We start from the raw sequence: 18,049 nt of genomic DNA, 5'->3' as shown, positions 1-18,049 counted from the left end.
ACATTATTTTGGAGTCTAACCCATAAATCAGAGATGAAAGAGAAATCACTGAAATAAATAATAGGAAAAGAAGAAATAAAAACATGATGGATGATATTACATACATAGAGATTTAAAGAAGTAACAAAGTTATCAGCTGCAACTAGGTCAGTAAAGTAATGAAATATACATACAAACAGGAACATCACTCATGTTTACCAACTAAACTAATTAGGCACGATTTCCAACTACAACAAAATACTTAGGAAGCACATAAAATCTTTGTGTATAGAAAGAGATATGCCATGCTCGTGTTGAAAAGACATCAACTTTCCCCGTGGTGTAGTTCACAGATATGCTAGACTATAAATACCTGGGATTTATTTTTGTATCCTCAGGATCTACCCTATAGCAGGTACCCAATAAATATTATGTGGATGAATGAGCTCCAGACCAATCAAAATCATAAGTGAATTTTTCTAGGAGCTAGTAATAAAGAGATACCAAAATTCATTTCTATACAGAAATAGGAGAGACTAAGTACAGAAAGAAAAGCTGGGGCTCCTGGGTGGCTCAGTCGATGTAGTGTCTGCCTTCGGCTCAGGTCATGGTCTCAGGGTCCTGTGATCAAGCCTCGAGTTGGGCTCCCTGCTCAGCGGGGAGTCTGCTTCTGCTTCTCCCTCTCCCTCTCCCTCTCTCTCTGCTGCTTCCCCTGCTTGTGCTCTCTCTCTCTCTCTCTGTCAAATAATAAAATCTTTAAAAAAAGAAGAAGAGAAGAGAAGAGAAAGAAGAGAAGAGAAGAGAAGAGAAGAGAAGAGAAGAGAAGAGAAGAGAAGAGAAGAGAAGAGAAGAAAGAAAAAGAAAGAAAGAAAGAAAAGCTGAAGGAGACCAGCTCTGCCGGATTTAAGACATGTTACATGTTGACAGTTATTATTAGCACATTGTGGTCTCAGTTCCTACAAACACATATACCCAAGCCAAGTGTCAATGAAAAGAAAGCCAACAAAAAGTCAAAGCAGGTGTGAGAATTATATGTTTAAAAAAAGAGAAGCATCTGAAACGAAAGGAAGTGAGGAATCACTGTGTGACCTATTTCAGTAGATGGCATTCAGCCATAACCTGAATCACCTCAACCTTTCCTTTTCTCTTTTCTTCACCCCAAATGTCATGGTGCTGAAGAGGTTTTAGGACTGACTGAATGGTCAGTCCTCACGCCATGGTCCTACTCCCCCCTAGCCTGTTGTAATAGTTTCCTATCTTTTACTCTCCCCCTCCTCCTTCCTTAACAGCCCCAAGTCAGCGCCACTACAATGATCCTCCTAGAACGCTAATGTGGCTTTTTCAACCTTCTGCACATATAGGCTCCCCAAATTCTACTGTGGTGGTCCTCAAACCATGATCCCCCAAAATAGACATTTGAGCATTTCCACAGAGGAGAACCAATGTCAATCAATGCTGCCTGTCTCTAAAAGTTGGTGTCCACAAAGGTGCCCATGTGTTTTTTAGTCCCACCAATCCTGGGGCTGTTAGGGGGATGTTACATATCTTGGCATGTCCAAGAATACAAAAGCAACTGAAAAGGTTGTAAGAGAGGATGAACAAGAATGATGAAAATTAAAGAAACTAAAAGTTACCCTGTGAGGGATACCTGGGTGGCTCAGCAGTTGAGCGTCTGCCTTTGGCTCAGGGTGTGATCCCGGGATCGAGTCCCACATCAGGCTCCCTGCAGGGAGCCTGCTTCTCCCTCTGCATATGTCTCTGTCTCTCATGAGTAAATAAAATCGTAAAAAAAAAAAAAAAAAAAAAAAAAAAGTTACACTGTGAGAAATGATACCTCCCTAGATTTTCAGTGTATGACAAAATGGTCTATTTTTTTTAAAAGACTCTTTGATTGAATGATAGACTTGAGAGAGAGAGAGAAAGAGAGAGTGCAAGCAATTGGGAGGAAGGAAAGGGCAAATCTCAAGCCAACTCACTGCTCAGCATGGAGTCCGAACTGGGGCTCAATCTCAGGACCTGAGATCATGACTGGAGCTGAAACCAAGAGTCAGATGCTTAACCAACTCAGCCACCCAGAACTATCTATTTTGGGGAAAAATGGCCATCAGTTTTTATTAGGCAAAGGAAATAAGAGTATGCTGCTTTCAAAGCTTTTTAGAGCTTTGTAAAGGACAACTTACTCTATCTGTTGAATGGAAATCCATCCAGAAGCCTATGAATTTAAATATCACAGTCGCTTTGGACTGAAGTACATATGGATCTACAAACAGCCATTAGTTCAGTATCTAATTTGAAAATAAGAACTGGGCAGAGTTTTCCCACTGTTAGCAATCAGATACAGTTGTCTTTTTCCAATTTATAGACAAAAAACACTAAGTTAAAGCATAAAACTGTCAGTGGGTTAGGTTTCCCGAGAATTTTTCTTCCCTCTGGGAGTTCTCGATCCCCAGTCATCTCTACGTGCCATCAAGATTGCTCAAGTGTCATGTGTCAGAGAAAGCTTTGCTGAACCCCAAGCACATTGCCGAGAACGCGAGCCAGCATCCATGCTCCATCTATCCTAGCACCCACTGTATCTAGTGAAGTAGAAACACTTTGGTACACATGGGCATGGGTTTAAGTGGCCAGTCCAGCCCGTGCATCTGAAAGTATCCAGTGACCACATGAAACCCACACTGGTAGACTTAGAAATGTTCACACTGACAGGCCACAGGTAGGTGGTCATTTGTTACAAGAATTTCTGTGCAGTCCTGGACATTTAATATTTAAACTTTTATATTCATTTAAGTACCTATTTGCTTAGTCCGCCATTTATTATTTAAATTCTTTAGGAGGCATATATTTGGCTAACCCATTTAGAAAGGATAGAAGACATGCTAATGAAACATTTAAGGAGAGATCAAGTAGACTACCAGACCAAAGTATCTCTGATAAGGAAGTCACCTAAAAGGAACTGTGGGAAGGGACAGTCAGACAGAAATATCTTGGGACTAATCAAAAGGAAGCAGCCTATGCAAATAATTAATAAGCTGTAATTAACAGGAAATAGCAAGACATTAGAGACAAGTCTTACAGTCTGGAGAGCTTAAAAAGAACTTAATATTGTTCTCACATCATTGGCTGTACATAGGCTATACCTATTCAAAAGCAGTGTTTTCTATAAATCACAGGGTTGGGTTTTCAACAGAATCTGCTTCATCTTCTGAAACTTGTTTCAAACCTGTACGGAGTCACAAACGTGTTCCCTCAAGGTTCTCCATTGCATTCACTATGTAATGCACCTGAGGATAAGAATGTAATAGTTTGGGGAACCTGGGTGGCTCAGCAGGTTAGCGCCTGCCTTCGGCCCAGGGCATGACCCTGGGGTCCTGGGATCGAGTCCCACATAGGGCTCCCTGCATGGAGCCTGCTTCTCCCTCTGCCTGTGTCTCTGCCTCTCTCTCTGTGTGTCTCTCATGAATAAATAAATAAAATCTTAAAAAAAAAGTATGTAATTGTTTATATTGCAATATATGAATAAAGCAAGACATGGCATTAATATTTTGATTAACACCCAAGACCTGCTAGAATAGGTACAACTGGCTATATTGGAATTATCTGCTCATAGGTCTGTCTCCTGACTCAAGCTCCTAGGAATCAGTTATCTTTTTAACCCCAGCATCTGACAGGTTCTCAGTGTACATTTGTTGAACTGATCTGGTAACTTAACACTGAAATTGACAACTAAACATTAATTCCATGGCAATTAAATGAACAAATGACACATACAGAAAACTCATAAAGAAATACAAATATATTTCATTCATTTCAACCTTAGTGGGAAAAATTAAAATACGTAGTACATTTTTTTTTAATTTTTATTTATTTATTTATTTATGATAGTCACAGAGAGAGAGAGAGAGAGGCGGAGACATAGGCAGAGGGAGAAGCAGGCTCCATGCACCAGGAGCCCGATATGGGATTCGATCCCGGGTCTCCAGGATCGCGCCCTGGGCCAAAGGCAGGCGCTAAACCGCTGCGCCACCCAGGGATCCCCGTAGTACATTTTTTTACAAGGCAATGTCTAATGCAACTAGCATAATGGTGAAGTATGAGGTCCATCACCCTGTGCAAAATGACAGGAGTTCCAGTGGACATTATTTGCTGCATTATAAAGGACAGCGCTATCATGTAGAAGACAATTTAGTAATCCCGAGTCCGCATAAATATTAATCTCCTACAAATGTCATGATTCTGGACTCCAGAGAATTCATCAGAAGAAAATAATTTAGAGAAGAAGGGCTGTGATCATTAAAATTGTGACTAGCTGTGCCAAACCAGAGTGGAGTCCTAGATGTCCCACAAAAGGGATAACATCCAGCTCAAGCTAGCTAAGTCAGTTGGAAGACAATTTTGAGTTCAGGTTTAAAAAAAAAAAAAAAGACAAGCAAGAACTAATCAAGCTTGAACTAAGGCCATCATGAGGCAGACACCAAGTCAAAGATACTCTAGAGGCAGTACTGCCAGACCATGGGGAGAGCCTGGATATAAAGAGAACAGACGAGAAAGACAGCAACGAGGACAGAGTAGGTGTGGTGTGGCATTCCATGTGCCAGGGCAGCTGTCTGCAAAGGGCCAGACAGTAAGTAGCATGGGCTCTGCGGGCCAAAGGGTCAAGGTTAACTGCTCAGCTCTACTGCTGCATTATGTGACTGTGTTCCACTAGACATTTTTCATGAAACAGGCAGTGGGCAGGATTTGGCCTACAGACTGAGGAATACAGAGAAAGAAAGCCAATTTGAGGATATAGTTCATGAGGTGAATGTTCGTAGGACATTTAAGTAGAGAAGTTCAAGATGGAGATCAATCTAGGGAGGAAGAGATGCCAGGGCTAAAGACATAAAATTGAAAGTCATTGGCCGTGAGGTGGTAGGTATGGGGCAGAGGGCACCCAAGTGAATGGTCTAAGAAGACAGGAGAGGAGCGCTACGTCCCTGTAGAAAAACAAGGGCAGCTGTGCAATGGCACTTCAGATCACTGGGGCCCTGGAAAGGTACGAACATCATAGACAACCACCCCCCCCCCTTAACTTAAGCTTTTTAAAAAGAGGCCTCTATTTTAACACAGAGACAAAGCAGATAGGAGTGTAATAATATTTTTAAATTGTTTTAAAGATTTTATTTATTAGAGAGAGAGCAAGCGAGCATGAGCAGGGGGAGGGGCAGAAGGAAAGGGAGAAAGAGAAACTCTACCAGACTCCCTGCTGAGTGTGGAGCTTGACTGGGGCTTGATCTCACGACCCGAGATCACAACCTGAGCCAAAATCAAGAGTCAGATGAGTAACCAACTGAACCACCCAGGCAACCCTGGAGTATAATAACATTTTTAAATAGATTTATACTTGATTAATTACCATGCTGTCTACCTATGCTGGAGAAATGGAAATAGAATTCTAGATGCCAAATTTCTATAGTCTGACAAGAATGCATGGTGCACACACTAATTCTGGGACCCTACACCCAAATGTCAAGTCCCTCAGGCAGGGGGATGGGGGGAGGGTCTGCCACAGACATACTGGAAACCACTACCACAGAGATAATTTCGGATTAGAAGAACATGCTGCCTTCCAAGTAAAACCGATGCCACATGACCACATCTGTTTAGGGTTCATTTTTGTTTCAGTGAACAATGGGCTTTCGCTGACCTATAAACACCCTGATATTCTAGGATTTCACAATATGCGAAGTGTATAACAAGGCCACGGAAGATCAGAGTCAGAAGTTGTGAGAATAACACATCTCTTTCCTCCTCTGCTCCATGCAGAGGCCGGATGGGATCCACTCAGATCCAGGCAAATGAAGCACAGCCACCTCCCCTTTCTCAGAAATACTGCTCAGAGCTCCCCTAGAAAAGACAGAAGAAATCAGTGTGTGGAACAGGTGAGGGATGTAGGATGTCACTGCTGATAAAACTATATGGCTTATGATGTTGACTACAGAGAGACTGTCTCACGGAAGAGAGGCTGATTCACCATGGCACCCGAGGACTGCCCTGGGATGCACACACAGAGATGCACTGGACTCCCCGTGAGCATTCACGTTGCCCCTAACAGAAGGGGCTACCTTGGGGGGCAGGGAGTCTTCTGCTCCTGCGGGAGGTCATTAGATTTCTGTGATCAGGGAGGGGTCTGCAAGGACTGTAACACAGTAAAACAAGCCACTAGGGAGTCAGACAAAATGGATGGTTGACGCCCCATCCAAAGGGGGCAGCAGCTGCTCAACTACTACTTCTTGTATGAGGAGGCAATGCCAGACATTGCTAGGTCTTCTGAGATTGTAGAAGCAGCTGCAAATCCAGGTTTTCATGTGAAAACTCCTAATTTTTCAATATGGGCCAATTTGGTTGTAATAAATATATACGTAAGAAACTGCCAGAACAGAATACATCTATGCCCTGCAAGCAAACAGTGCAGATCTTTGATTCTGATCATTCACAGAGCCAGAGTCTAAGAGGACTAGACCAGGGTTTCCCAACCTCAACACTCTTGATATTTGGGACCAGATGATTCTGTGTAGTGAGGCTGTCCTGTAGGATGGTCAATGGCATTCCTGGCCTCTATCACCAGATGCCCATATCACCCCACCCCCCAACCAAGTTGTAACAAACAAAAATGTCACCAGTCATTGCTTCATGCCCCCCAGGTGACCATCCCCAGTAGGAGCCACTGGACTAGAGCAACATCCAACTCTCAGCTTCCAGGAGTTTAGGAAAGCGTCACACATAACTCAGACACAGGGTCTCTCCAGTAAGAGTTGCCCTCATAAGTACAGACTTACAGCTGCTTTAGAATCAGAGATCTGGTTTCTAGTTAATGACAGCTCTCTCATTAACTAGCTTGATGACCTCTTGTGAGTCCTCCCTTTCTCATTATTAAAGCAGGAATAAATAATATCACCTCTGGGACTTGCTGTTGAGAAGGCAGTGAGATAATTTACACAAAGCTTCTAGCCCAGCAGCTCAACAAGCACCAAAGGCATTTAATAAACATTAACCCTTCCCTGGTGAAAAGGCAGGCAGCCCAGCTTCTGTTGTCAGACACACCTGGGATCCAGAGTCAGAGGCCCTGGCCCCAAGGCCTGCCTCAGCCACTTGGTAGCTGGGCAAGTGTGGGAAGCCACTCTTCCTTCTTTATAAACTAGAAATGATAAGCAACCAGTAGGTGAAAACCAAGCCAGGGGCTTTGGTACATCGCTTGGTAAGCTAAACCACCACCAGATAAGTGCTGATGATTATTACTATCAGATCTTTGGAAGAGTTCTGAAAAGGAAAGAACATGCTCTTTAACAAATCCAAGAACTGATAATGCGGTAACATCAGGGTAAGGTACAGGAGAAAAAAAAAGAAAACTAGTTAACAGGAATCCTTAACCTCCCCGATCCTTTTACATATACAACTGCCAACTGGTGACCCACACACCAAATCTAGCCTCACACAGTATCATGGTGGTTGTTTAATTTGCATTAAAGGCCACCTGATATTCATTAAAATCCAGATGTTAGGCCTTTCTTGAAAACTCCAAAAGTGGTCCCATAGTCCCACATGCCCCTTTGGTGAGACAAGTGCTGATAGGGGTCCCCTGTGGCCCTCATCTGTTCTAAGTCACTCTGATTTAACTAGCTTGGAGTTTGTAACCTTGATTTATCTAAAGGTTACTGTATGGAAAACATTTGGACCTGAAGGGAGTACTTCAATCTTGGCACAGACCAACACCCAAGGAGACACTCCCTTCCAGAGTCTCACCTAGGTAATAAACTAGCCTACTTAGTCTCTGATTCTTTTTCTTCTTGATACTTCTACCTCATAATTAAATGTTCCTTGAGTTTCTCATGCTGGTATATACCTTCCTCCACTCAGTGATCACCCTCCCCCAAACCACCAACCACCTAAATCCATCCAGTGGCTTATCTGCAACAGGGATTGCTTTTCTTTTTAGAACAGGACTACAAACCTCTTTCTTTTTAGAAGAGGACTACAAAAGACACGTCGTGATACTTCCTGTATCCTGACCAGCACGCCTTCTCCCCTCCTGCTGGTAACAGCGCCCCAGTTATCTCTGGGGGGCCAGCACTCCCCCATTCTCAGTCCATGTCATTTGGGTGGGGCTCACTCCATTCCCATTTCCAGGGCAAGGCACGTGACACAGCCCGATGCATTCAGAGTCAATCCTGGGGCTCTGGCCACAGTGAAAAGTATTCTCTGTCCCTCTGGGACTTGAACTGAGGATGATGGAAAACTGGGCGGAGATGGGGACAGGGCGGGGGACGCGGGGGGGGGGGGGGGCGGTGTCTCCTTGTGGACATGGCCTATCTAGAGAGTGGAAGCCCTCGATCCAGCCCTGGCTGCAGCTATACTACTTTCGGACTCTTTTGGTCTCATATGAGCCAATTAAATTCCCATCTTTGCTTAAGGTAATTCCAGTCGGGTTCTCTTACAAGCAAAAGAGACATAATCAATACAAGAGAAAAGAAGTGAAAGCTGCACTTAAAGATGGAGGGGAAAGGCTCTGCTCCAATTTGTGCCTCGGTTTGTTGGTTTGGTTTTGTTACATCTATCTCTCCATCCACTAAGAGTGGAGTTTCGCTCACTCTATTACCCATCCCCCTCTAAACACTCATGGCATATAATTATTTTTTGCTTGTCTACCTCTTCTACAAATCTATTGAGTCCCTTCAGGGCAGAAACTGGGTTGTATTCACTTTTGATTCTTTAATACCTTGAACAATGGCATACAGTGTGGGCTTAACAAGTGCTCCTTGAATGAATGAATCAACCATCCTAATTCTCTTTGGGACACCCATGTCATAAGACCACCGCATTAGCCTTGTGCCTGTTGATACACAAACCATTTTCTGAAACAGACTCGTCATCCCATTGTAAACAAATTGCATCATTAGAACTCACTCCTTCCAGCCATTACTAAGTCTCTCACATGTTCATCCCATGGAACCTCGCTGTGGGGTTGCTCACAAGGCCCTCCTTCTTGAGAAGAGGACATTGCCTTGCAAGACTCTATGAATTAATAAGACACCCGATGGGGGTGCCATTCGCACGTGGAACTTCATTTGTGGGCAGAGGGGGCCTTCTATGCTCTGCAGCCTTCCTCTTGACTCCAACGCGCCCGCTTCTGAGGTATACCAATAACCCAATAACACACCATCACAATTCTGGGCTCTCTCTAGCCTCTGTTTTTCCTCCCCAAGCTTTTACAATTACGTGAGTGGAAGAAATACAAATACATCGAGGAAACTGACAGCAGTAAAGCAAAAGCTTCCCCAGTAAAAATAAGTTTTTGACTTTGGGAGCATAACTGCCACACCCTTCAGAGCTCTGTAACAGCCTCGGCTTCCCCTGGCATGGAGCAATAAAGATTTTCAAACAGAGTCAAAGGTCAGGGCCAGAATTACAATCCCAGGATGAATCACCATTTACTCTATCCAGTTTTCATTTTCCCATACTTGGGCTCACACTACCAGGGCGATCTGGTAAGAACTAGATTTACACTAGATTTGATTATCTTGGTAATGTTTCCACCCGACACTGGGAACCACAGCAGACCCTGGGAAATGAAAGAGAAAGAAAGACAGCCAAGGGCTCTCTCAAAGCATTTAGTTTCCTGGAGAATGATACCAAGTAAAAAGGCAACTTGCATTATAGAAAAACAGGTGCTGGGTGGAATTACAAAAGTGCCCGTGGTTGGGGCCATCCAATCTATGCTGGAGCACCGGGGAAGGCCTCTTACAGGCAGAAAGGTTTGGCCGGAGAGCTGAACAATGAGTTAGGAGGCAGCTACAGGGCAGGTGTGGTGAAAGGAGTCCCGGAGATTTTCAGGTAGGGGCTAACAGGTAAGAATGCTCGGGCTGCTCTGGAAAAGAGGGCCACGTAAGGCGGGAATCCAAGTGAGAAGAGAGAAGCTGCCAGAGGAAGCAGAGGCCAAAGAGGACCCTAACGGGCCTGGCAGCTTTAAAAGGCCTCAAAACTTTGTGCAAAAAGAGCAGACACCCCTTTCCCGACAGTGTACCAACAGGCCAAAACGACAATGTGACAAATATGTCTTGACAGTCACTGAATGTTTGATTTCACACTACTGGGTTACTAAGAAGGCTAAGGAGGGGGGCGGGGACATGGGGGCGGGTAAGAAAACTCACAAGGAATTACCTTATGATTCATTTGCAGATTCTTGGTTGAAACAACAGCCCCTACTACTGCCCTGTCTACCTCCCTGTCAGCATTAGTTCTATCATTTTCCTACAAATGACAGAAAAGCAGGCACCGCTGGGCTTCAGGGCACAGGCATCAACTCCGGAGACATAAACGCACATTAAGATAATAGGGTGGGGTAGCAACAAAACTAAACAACAAAACCAAGCCACTAAGCAAAAAGTTTGGGGGATGGAGGGAGGCGGGGAACTGAAACCCTAACAAGCAAATTTAGAAAACGGGAGGGGAAGTAAAAGTATTTTCCTACACACACACACAAAGAGCTGTCCCCACGTGCTCTGGCCAAACCAAACTCCCCCTTTGACTCAACTGCTGGAGAAAAAAAAAAAAGAAGAAGAAGAAGAAGAAGCCAAAGCTGTGAAAAACTCACACTTTCATACGTCTTCCCAGAACAGACTACAGCTAACTGCCCTAGAAGACCTTGAAAGATTTGCCCCAGATAACACGGCACATGACAGTCCCCTCGAGGAGCTCTCAGACCCAGCAATCCTTCCTGCTCCAACAACCTGATCGTCTACACCTGCGGGCTCGTCTGTCATTTCATAATCGATAGTGCTTCCTGCCAGCATTCAGGCGGTACCAAGGAAACCCGGAGAAGGATCTGCTTCCAAACACAGAGTGAGAAAAAAAAAAAATTTTTTTTTTTTTGGACCAAGGCGTTTCCACAATTCTTTCCTCCTCCCAGTTGCAAATTTCTAAACGTCAGGAACTCGGGCAGTCCGGTCCTCAGCACCCCCCACCCGGTTTGCAGACGGCGGCGCCTCTCAGGTCCCAGGAAGGCCGTCCCAAGAGCCCCCGAGGCGGAGGCGACGCGCCCCGGTCGCCCCTTCCTTATTTAGGGCCAGAGGGGCTGCAGCTGCAGGGGCTGCCGCGGCCGGGGCGCCCCGGAAAGGGCGAGAAGGCCGCCCCGGAGCTCGGCACCCGCACGGCTCCGGGCACGCCCGACGCCAGCTTTCGCCCGGGGCCAAGCACCGGGGGGGCCGAGGAAGGGTCGCGGCCAGCGCCACCCCCTGCCCCCCGGGACCCCGGGCCAGGCTCCCGGGCGCCGCGGCGGCCCCGAGCTGCACACAGGCCGCGGAGCGGCGCAGCCCGACCCGGGCTCCCGCGGGCCTGGTGCGGGCGGCCGGAGGCCGGAGCGGGGGCGCGAGCCGGGAGCCGGGGAGCCCCGCCCGCCCGCCCGCCCGCCCCGCGCCCCCACCGCGCCCCCACGCCCGCGGCGGGGCGCACTCGCCTGCCCACGGTCTGGTTGGCCAGCTGCTTCATGCGGTTGAACTGCTTCTTCATGGCGGCGGCGGCGGCCCGGGCTCGGCCGGGAGCGGGGGGACGGCCTGGCGAGCCTACATCGCTTCCCGGCGGCGGCGGCGGCGGCTCCCGGCCGGCCCCGCCCTCCCCGCGTCACTTCCAGCGGAGCCGCCCGCCGGGGCCGCCCTGCGGGGTCGGGCTCTGCGGGCGCCAGGCCGGGAGGGAGCAGCGCCGCCCGCCCGCCGCCGCCCACGCCGCCCAGCCCGGCCCGGCGCTCCCGCAGGTGGGGCGCGGGGGGGCCCGGGGGGGCCCGGGGGGGCGGGGGCAGACGCCCGTTGTGCGCGGCTGGCGGGACCGGCACCTGGGAGCCTCCGGAGGCCGCAAAGCCCAAGGTCCGGGCGGCCGCCTCTCTGCAGTCGGCATCTGCCCTCCTCGGGGATGGACGCGTGTCGCTGTGCGCCTTCACCTCGATTAATAAACCAATGTTGCGTGGCAGCCGGAGTCCGCGGACCTGGGTAGTGGGATCGCACTAGGCGGGGAGGGGAGGGCCAGGTGCGCGTGGGCACACGCTCCGGGGGCCCACCCGGGACGGGCAGCGCAGCGGGGAGCAGGGGAAGGGGCCCGGCCCTGGCCTGGGCAGTGGGGGGGCCGCGTGGAGGGGGCCGGGCCGCAGACGGCCTTCAGAAGGCCCGAGGCCGGGCATCCCCGGTGGCGCAGCGGTTTAGCGCCTGCCTTTGGCCCAGGGCGCGATCCTGGAGACTCGGGATCAAATCCCACGTCGGGCTCCCGGTGCGTGGAGCCTGCGCCTCCCTCTGCCTGTGCCTTTGCCTCTCTCTCTGCGTGTGACTATCATAAATAAATAAAAATTAAAAAAAAAAAAAAAAGGCCCCAGGCCTTGCGCTCCCGGCCTGCTGTAGCGGAACCCGGGGCGGGCGTTGCCTAGAAACGCATCACTGTCTTTGGGTTCTTAGCCTTGCGCAGGCAGCAGTTCTGGGACATTTGGCGGGGTAGTCCGACCGGGCTGGACGCTTTTTGCGAAGTGGACCAGATCGGTTCTATGACCCGCACAAATGCTTCCCTGGACCCGTGGCCTGGGCTCTGTCCTAGGCCGTTTCCGAGGGCAAGCGGACGGCAGTGAGACTTCCATCACCGGCCACATCTTCAGTGTCACCAGAGATGTGCCGACGAAGGGAAGGGAAAAGGTGGACGAGGTACCTGACTCTGGGAGAAAGGAGGACGAGGTGAGTCGGATGACCTTAACATCACAGAATGAGAGACTTAAAACTCTGTGTAGTGATCCAGCAGAGAAGTATGAAGCTTCAGAGCTTCAACTAAAGCAGCAGAGTGCTAACTACCGACATCAGCTCCAAAAGAACCAGGTAGAAATAGCACTGCTTAGCGAAAAACCACAAGGGACCGAGGAGGAATTGCGGAGGCCGCAGTCAGCCGCTCCGAGGGTAAACTCTGGAGCTGGTGGCCAACTGTCAGCCATGGAATCTCATTCCCCCAGTTACGATTTCGGTCATCACGCTTCACCTTTCCACGGTGACGCCGTGGACTTTGCTGATGTGATCTGGTCACAGCAAGAAATAAACAGATTGTCAAATCAAGTCTTAAGACTTGAGGCCGAAGTCAGTCATTGGAAACGTCTTTCCCAGGCTTCGGTGCAGGGAACGAATAGCCTAGAGCCACACAAAATCCGCCACCTGCAGAGTACCATCAAGGAACTGGAGCAGAAGCGAAGCAAGGAAACTGAGGATCACCAACTCGAAATGGCAGTACTGCAGAACGTCCACCGGCAGAAGCTCGCAGACGTCATCCGCAGGTACCGCGGAAAACTAAACGGCCTTGAGGAAAAGGTTGAAGAACTGCAAAGCCGGTTACAGAAGGACACCTGTGGAATCAGAGTAGCCGGGGACCCTCCGATTGAGCACCTGCAGAAAACCATTCAAGTTCTACAAACTGAAAAAGCAGAGTCTGCCAGGAAAATGGAAGAACTGGAAGAAAGAATACAATCCCTAAGTGACCAACTATCTTTTTTTTTTTTTAATGTAGACCTTTCATTTATTTTTTTTATTTATTTTTTTATTTATGATAGTCACAGAGAGAGAGAGAGAGGCAGAGGGAGAAGCAGGCTCCATGCACCAGGAGCCTGATGTGGGATTCGATCCCGGGTCTCCAGGATCGCGCCCTGGGCCAAAGGCAGGCGCCAAACCACTGCGCCACCAAGGGATCCCAGTGACCAACTATCTTCTGCAGAAAGTGAAAGAGACGTTTTGAGGAGAGAACAGGACCAGACACCTGAAGGAAGGACAGACAAGATCGAGGAGTACGAACTGCAGCCTTCCGTTTCAAAGAGAAGTGATGCAGGAGTCACGCAGGAGAGTGCTCTTTCAGGGTGTACACCAGTGGAAGAAGGGTTCGGACTGCAGGAAGCACTGTCCGATGCCGGAAAGGGAACGGTGAGACTGTGTGGCGCCGACCAGGGCAACAACGATCTCACGCGAGACGCTCTGAAACCTCCAGAGCGAGTCCACATTGTGGGGCAAGAGAATCCATCGTTAAGCCGAGGAAAGGAAGAACTTGGACCGCCGCTTCCTAAAGTGAACGAGGAGCAAGAGGCCATTGAACGCACAGCTCCAGGAGACATCGCCTCGCATTCAGAAGTACATCCGTTAAGACGTGACTCGGAGGCCAACGATCTAAACTTCAATCAGAGGACAACTGAGGAGGAATCCCTGGTAGCCGCGTCAGGGGAACCGTACGGACACAACGGGACCACACCGCCTGGGGCTTCGATGGAAGGCCAGCTACCACAACAAGAAAATGAAGGCAGTAGCATCACCGTTAAACTAAGACAAGAGGTCAATGAGGAAGAAAAGAGAGCTTGTCAACTTGAAGAGGAGACGAACGCGACTACAGAGTTAGATGCGCAGAAAGAAAAGTTAATTCAAAGTGAACTGGCGCCTAATGATTTGCATCGGCCAGATCGGTCAGAAAGAGGCCACCTCAACATCCAGAAGGAGGGCTCTGAACCTCAGGAACATAGTAAACAAAACGAGAAGGCCCTCTGTAGTGCCACAGAGGAGCTAACAGAGTCTCTTAAGCAAGACTCTCCCGGTCGTCCGGAAGACGACTTAGTTAGAGCGAGGGAAACTGAGCTTAGAAGGCTGGAACAAAAGGTTTCAGAAATGGAGCAGCTGAATGACCATCTACACAGACACAGCACTGATCTCAGAGAGGAAAACCACAGGTTGGTCTTGGCGCTCAAAGATACAAGACATCAGCTGGAACAATCTATTCTCCGTAGCAATGAGGATTCTCTGGAAAAAAAACACCGCTCTGAGGGCTTTAAAAATCGATAAAGGACATTTAATAGCCAAGTTGTGTCGGGTGGAGAAGCAGCTTTTGGAAGCAACAAACAAGTATGATCAAACCATCAAAGAGTTGTCAAGCACACATAACCCGGATCATTCGGCCTCACCTCTGGAGCGTGCCCACTTCGTTCCAGTGGGTCCAGAGAAGGACGTCGAAATATTACACCTCAAGAAGAGTCTCGAGCAAATGGATGCCGACCATAAAGAAACCCAGGAAATCCTGGCCTGCGTTTTGGAGGAACACAAGCAATTGACGCAACTAGTCAAAGAGAAAGACATTTGTATTGACAGCCTTAAAGGAAGTCCAGAGCTTCCAGAGGACCTGGAAAAGTGTACCCAAGCCTTAAGAAGAAATGAAATTTTACAGCAAGCCGTGGAGGAAAAAGACACATCCCTCACATCCATGACGAAAGAAAATACTCACCTGAGAGAAGAACTGGAGCGACTAAAACAAGAGAGTCAGGCTTTCCCTAAACTCCCAGATGACATCATGGAACTAGAGTGTGAGGTGGTGCAGCTGAATGAATTAAGAGTTGACCTCGAAGACGAAATAAAAGAACAACAGATGATCATTAACGATCAACAGCAGGGGAAGATACGACTGCTTCATTCCCTGGAAGAGCAGAAGCAGAAAGTGGACCATCTTAAAGGCCAGCGGCAGCAGATGACCAGTGAGCACGCTCAGCTCCTTTCCGCCAAAGACGAGGAGATTCAGAATTTGCAAGACACAGTAGAACACATTAAAGCCCAGCTGGCCGCCCCAGGCCGGCACGTTGGAACACAACCTTCTGGCGCTGTCCAAGGCGCGACAAGGCAGCATCTTAGTGCAGAAAACCGAAGTGAAAAGCATGACGTCTCTAAAGCCGAAACGGAAAGATCAGCACAAGGAATAGAAGACCAAGAACTGGGAGGGAAGCTTCTAACCGAAAAGAACATCCGGCTGACTGAACAGACCGATCCGCTGTCCCAGGATGAGCTCGGGAAACTAACTCGGATCATCGAGCAAAGAGATGCGGAGATTCAGGGTCTTCGGAGCAGAATATCTGCGGCTTCTCATGGCCAGCACGTACAGCAGCTTCAGCAGCAGTTGCAAGAGTCTGCTCTGCAAAGCGAACGGGCACTGGCTGTCTTAGAGGACAAAACGAGAGAGAATAGCAATCTGAAGAGAGAGTATCACAAAGTGATAGACGTAATTGCGTCCAGAGAAGCAGACCTCAGGAAAATGCAAGAGGAAAATAAAAAGCTGGCCACTCGAATCGAAAATCGTGGTCAGGATATGTTTAGGGAAACGATTCAGCATTTATCCCACATTATTCGAGAGAGAGACCTCGAAGTCGACGCCTTAAGGCAGAAGTGTCAGACTTTATTGACAATTCTGCAAACACCCAGCACCGCTGATGAGGTTCCAGGCGTGCCCGTGCATCGGTTCCAGGAGCTTCTGGAGGAACGAGACACATTCAGGCAGCGAGTGAAGATAATGGAAGAGTGGAAGCAGCAGGTGGTGGCCACAGTACAAAATATGAAGCGTGAGTCACCCCGGCTTCAGGAGCTTCTTCGACAACAGCAGGTGCGGGCCTTAACTGACATCGACGGTGATTCTGAGCTAGAGACGACCTATATGGACGTGATCAGAGATTACAGAGGAAAGGAAAACAGCCTAAGGGATCTGGAGAAGGAACTGGCACAAATTCAGCTCCGCATCGGGGAGCTCTGCAACGCCCAGGATCGCCTTCTGGGGAAGCTTGACGTGAGCTGCCTCCACCCCTCCACTCAGTCCTCAGAGTCGGAGGAACCTCTGAAGGCCTTTACATCAGACTCAGCGACTGAGTCTCCTCCGTGGCTCCAAGAGGAGGTGGAAGAGCTGAGGAAGTCAGTGCAAGACCGAGAGACGACGATTCGAACCCTGCAGGAAGACAACCAGAGGCCGACGGATCGCGCTGCTGCCACGTCAGAACGCGAACGCAAAGCACGCGAACGCGCCGATTCCGAAATCCAGCAGCTGAGGGGGGAAGAGGCGGTTCTACACAACTTAATCCAGGCTAAAGAGCTCCTGATCCAGGCGAACAGCGAGGAGTTGCATTCCTTAACGGAGGACCTCACTGGCCAAGCGAGTGAAAATGAGCTGTTGAGGCAGGCGGTGAGAAACCTGAAGGAGAGAATAGCCGATCTGGAGACGGACGTGTGCCAACTGAAAGAGGAAAACGAACAAAGAGCGGAATCCTCTAGGGAAAAGGAAGCAGAAAAGCAGGCACTGCAAGAGACCAACGTGATGCTTTTGAGGATGTGGCAAGAGGAGGAATCCCGCCACGCTGCGATCGAAGCGAAGGCACTGGCTTTGGAGCAACTACTGAAAGAGCGAGAAGAGGGCGAGGCCGGGGAACTGAATCAGCTTCCAGATGCAGCTACGTCGACGCGGGAAAAGGCGGTCGTGTTTCAGCAGGAGAGGGACGGAGTCCTGTTGGCGCTGAAACGCAAACAGAGGGAAAACTGTGCCCTCCAGGATGAGCTTCAGCAGCTGCGTGACAAGGAATCACACCTGACCCAGGAGCTGGAGAGAACGCGTCACCGCGCTGTGGAATCGGAGGATACTCGGCAGCGTGAGTCTCTGCTGGCAGAAGACAAAGTGGCTAAGCTCCAAAAAGAAGTCACGGTGCTGGAGGAAAAGCTGGCGGTGTCCTCCAATGCCACGGCGAGTGCGACCCACCAGGCCAGTATGCAGGTGGAGTCCCTGCGGGACCAACTGCGCCTCATCACCCGACAGAAAGAGGAAACCGCGGCGCGGCTTTCTGCCTCGCAGGAACAAGGAAAGCAGTACGCTCAAACACTAGCCAGTCTCAAGTCGGAGGTAGCCGAGTGGATGGAAAAGACAGACACTCTACAAGGAAAACTGACGTCCTTACAGGCACGACTCACTACAACAAACACCGCCCTGGACCTGAAGGAAGACGAACTGGAGGAACTCAGAAAACAGAACGAGGTCCAGCAGGAAGTACTGGATGAGACGCACAAGAAACTGATGAACCTCGTAAGTAGCTCTGAAGGAATGGTGGACAAAACCCTAGTAAGGAGACTCTTACTGGGATACTTTCAGGCGCCTCAAGAGGATCGGCCTGAAGCACTGCGGCGGATGGGAGGCACCCTAGGGATCAAGGAGGAAGACGTGCGGCAGCTTTGCAGGCAAGACCAAGGTGGGG

At 49.1% G+C, this 18,049-nt stretch overlaps 1 protein-coding gene and 1 non-coding gene across 3 annotated transcripts in view; one reads left to right on the top strand and one right to left on the bottom strand.

Moving 5' to 3' along the window:
• ARHGAP17 (Rho GTPase activating protein 17) overlaps positions 1–11,607 on the bottom strand; it is a 94,805-nt gene extending 83,198 nt beyond the window's left edge. For both annotated transcript variants that reach the window (XM_038540007.1, XM_038540008.1), the window contains exon 1: positions 11,468–11,607. In XM_038540007.1, the coding sequence (XP_038395935.1) occupies positions 11,468–11,520 (53 nt within the window). In that variant the 5' untranslated portion in view covers positions 11,521–11,607. The remainder of the gene's footprint in view (positions 1–11,467) is intronic.
• Positions 11,608–12,347: 740 nt separating this feature from the next.
• MIR8875 (microRNA mir-8875) lies at positions 12,348–12,492 on the top strand. The gene is given in 1 exon segment (NR_128831.1): positions 12,348–12,492. It is a non-coding gene; the product is annotated as a microRNA mir-8875 (primary transcript).
• Positions 12,493–18,049: the final 5,557 nt, after the last annotated feature.

The sequence above is a fragment of the Canis lupus genome, chromosome 6 (assembly GCF_011100685.1).
Source record: "Canis lupus familiaris isolate Mischka breed German Shepherd chromosome 6, alternate assembly UU_Cfam_GSD_1.0, whole genome shotgun sequence".
Classification (NCBI taxonomy): domain Eukaryota; kingdom Metazoa; phylum Chordata; class Mammalia; order Carnivora; family Canidae; genus Canis; species Canis lupus.
Note: the sequence above shows the minus strand (reverse complement) of the source record. Positions and strands in the feature narration are given on the sequence as shown.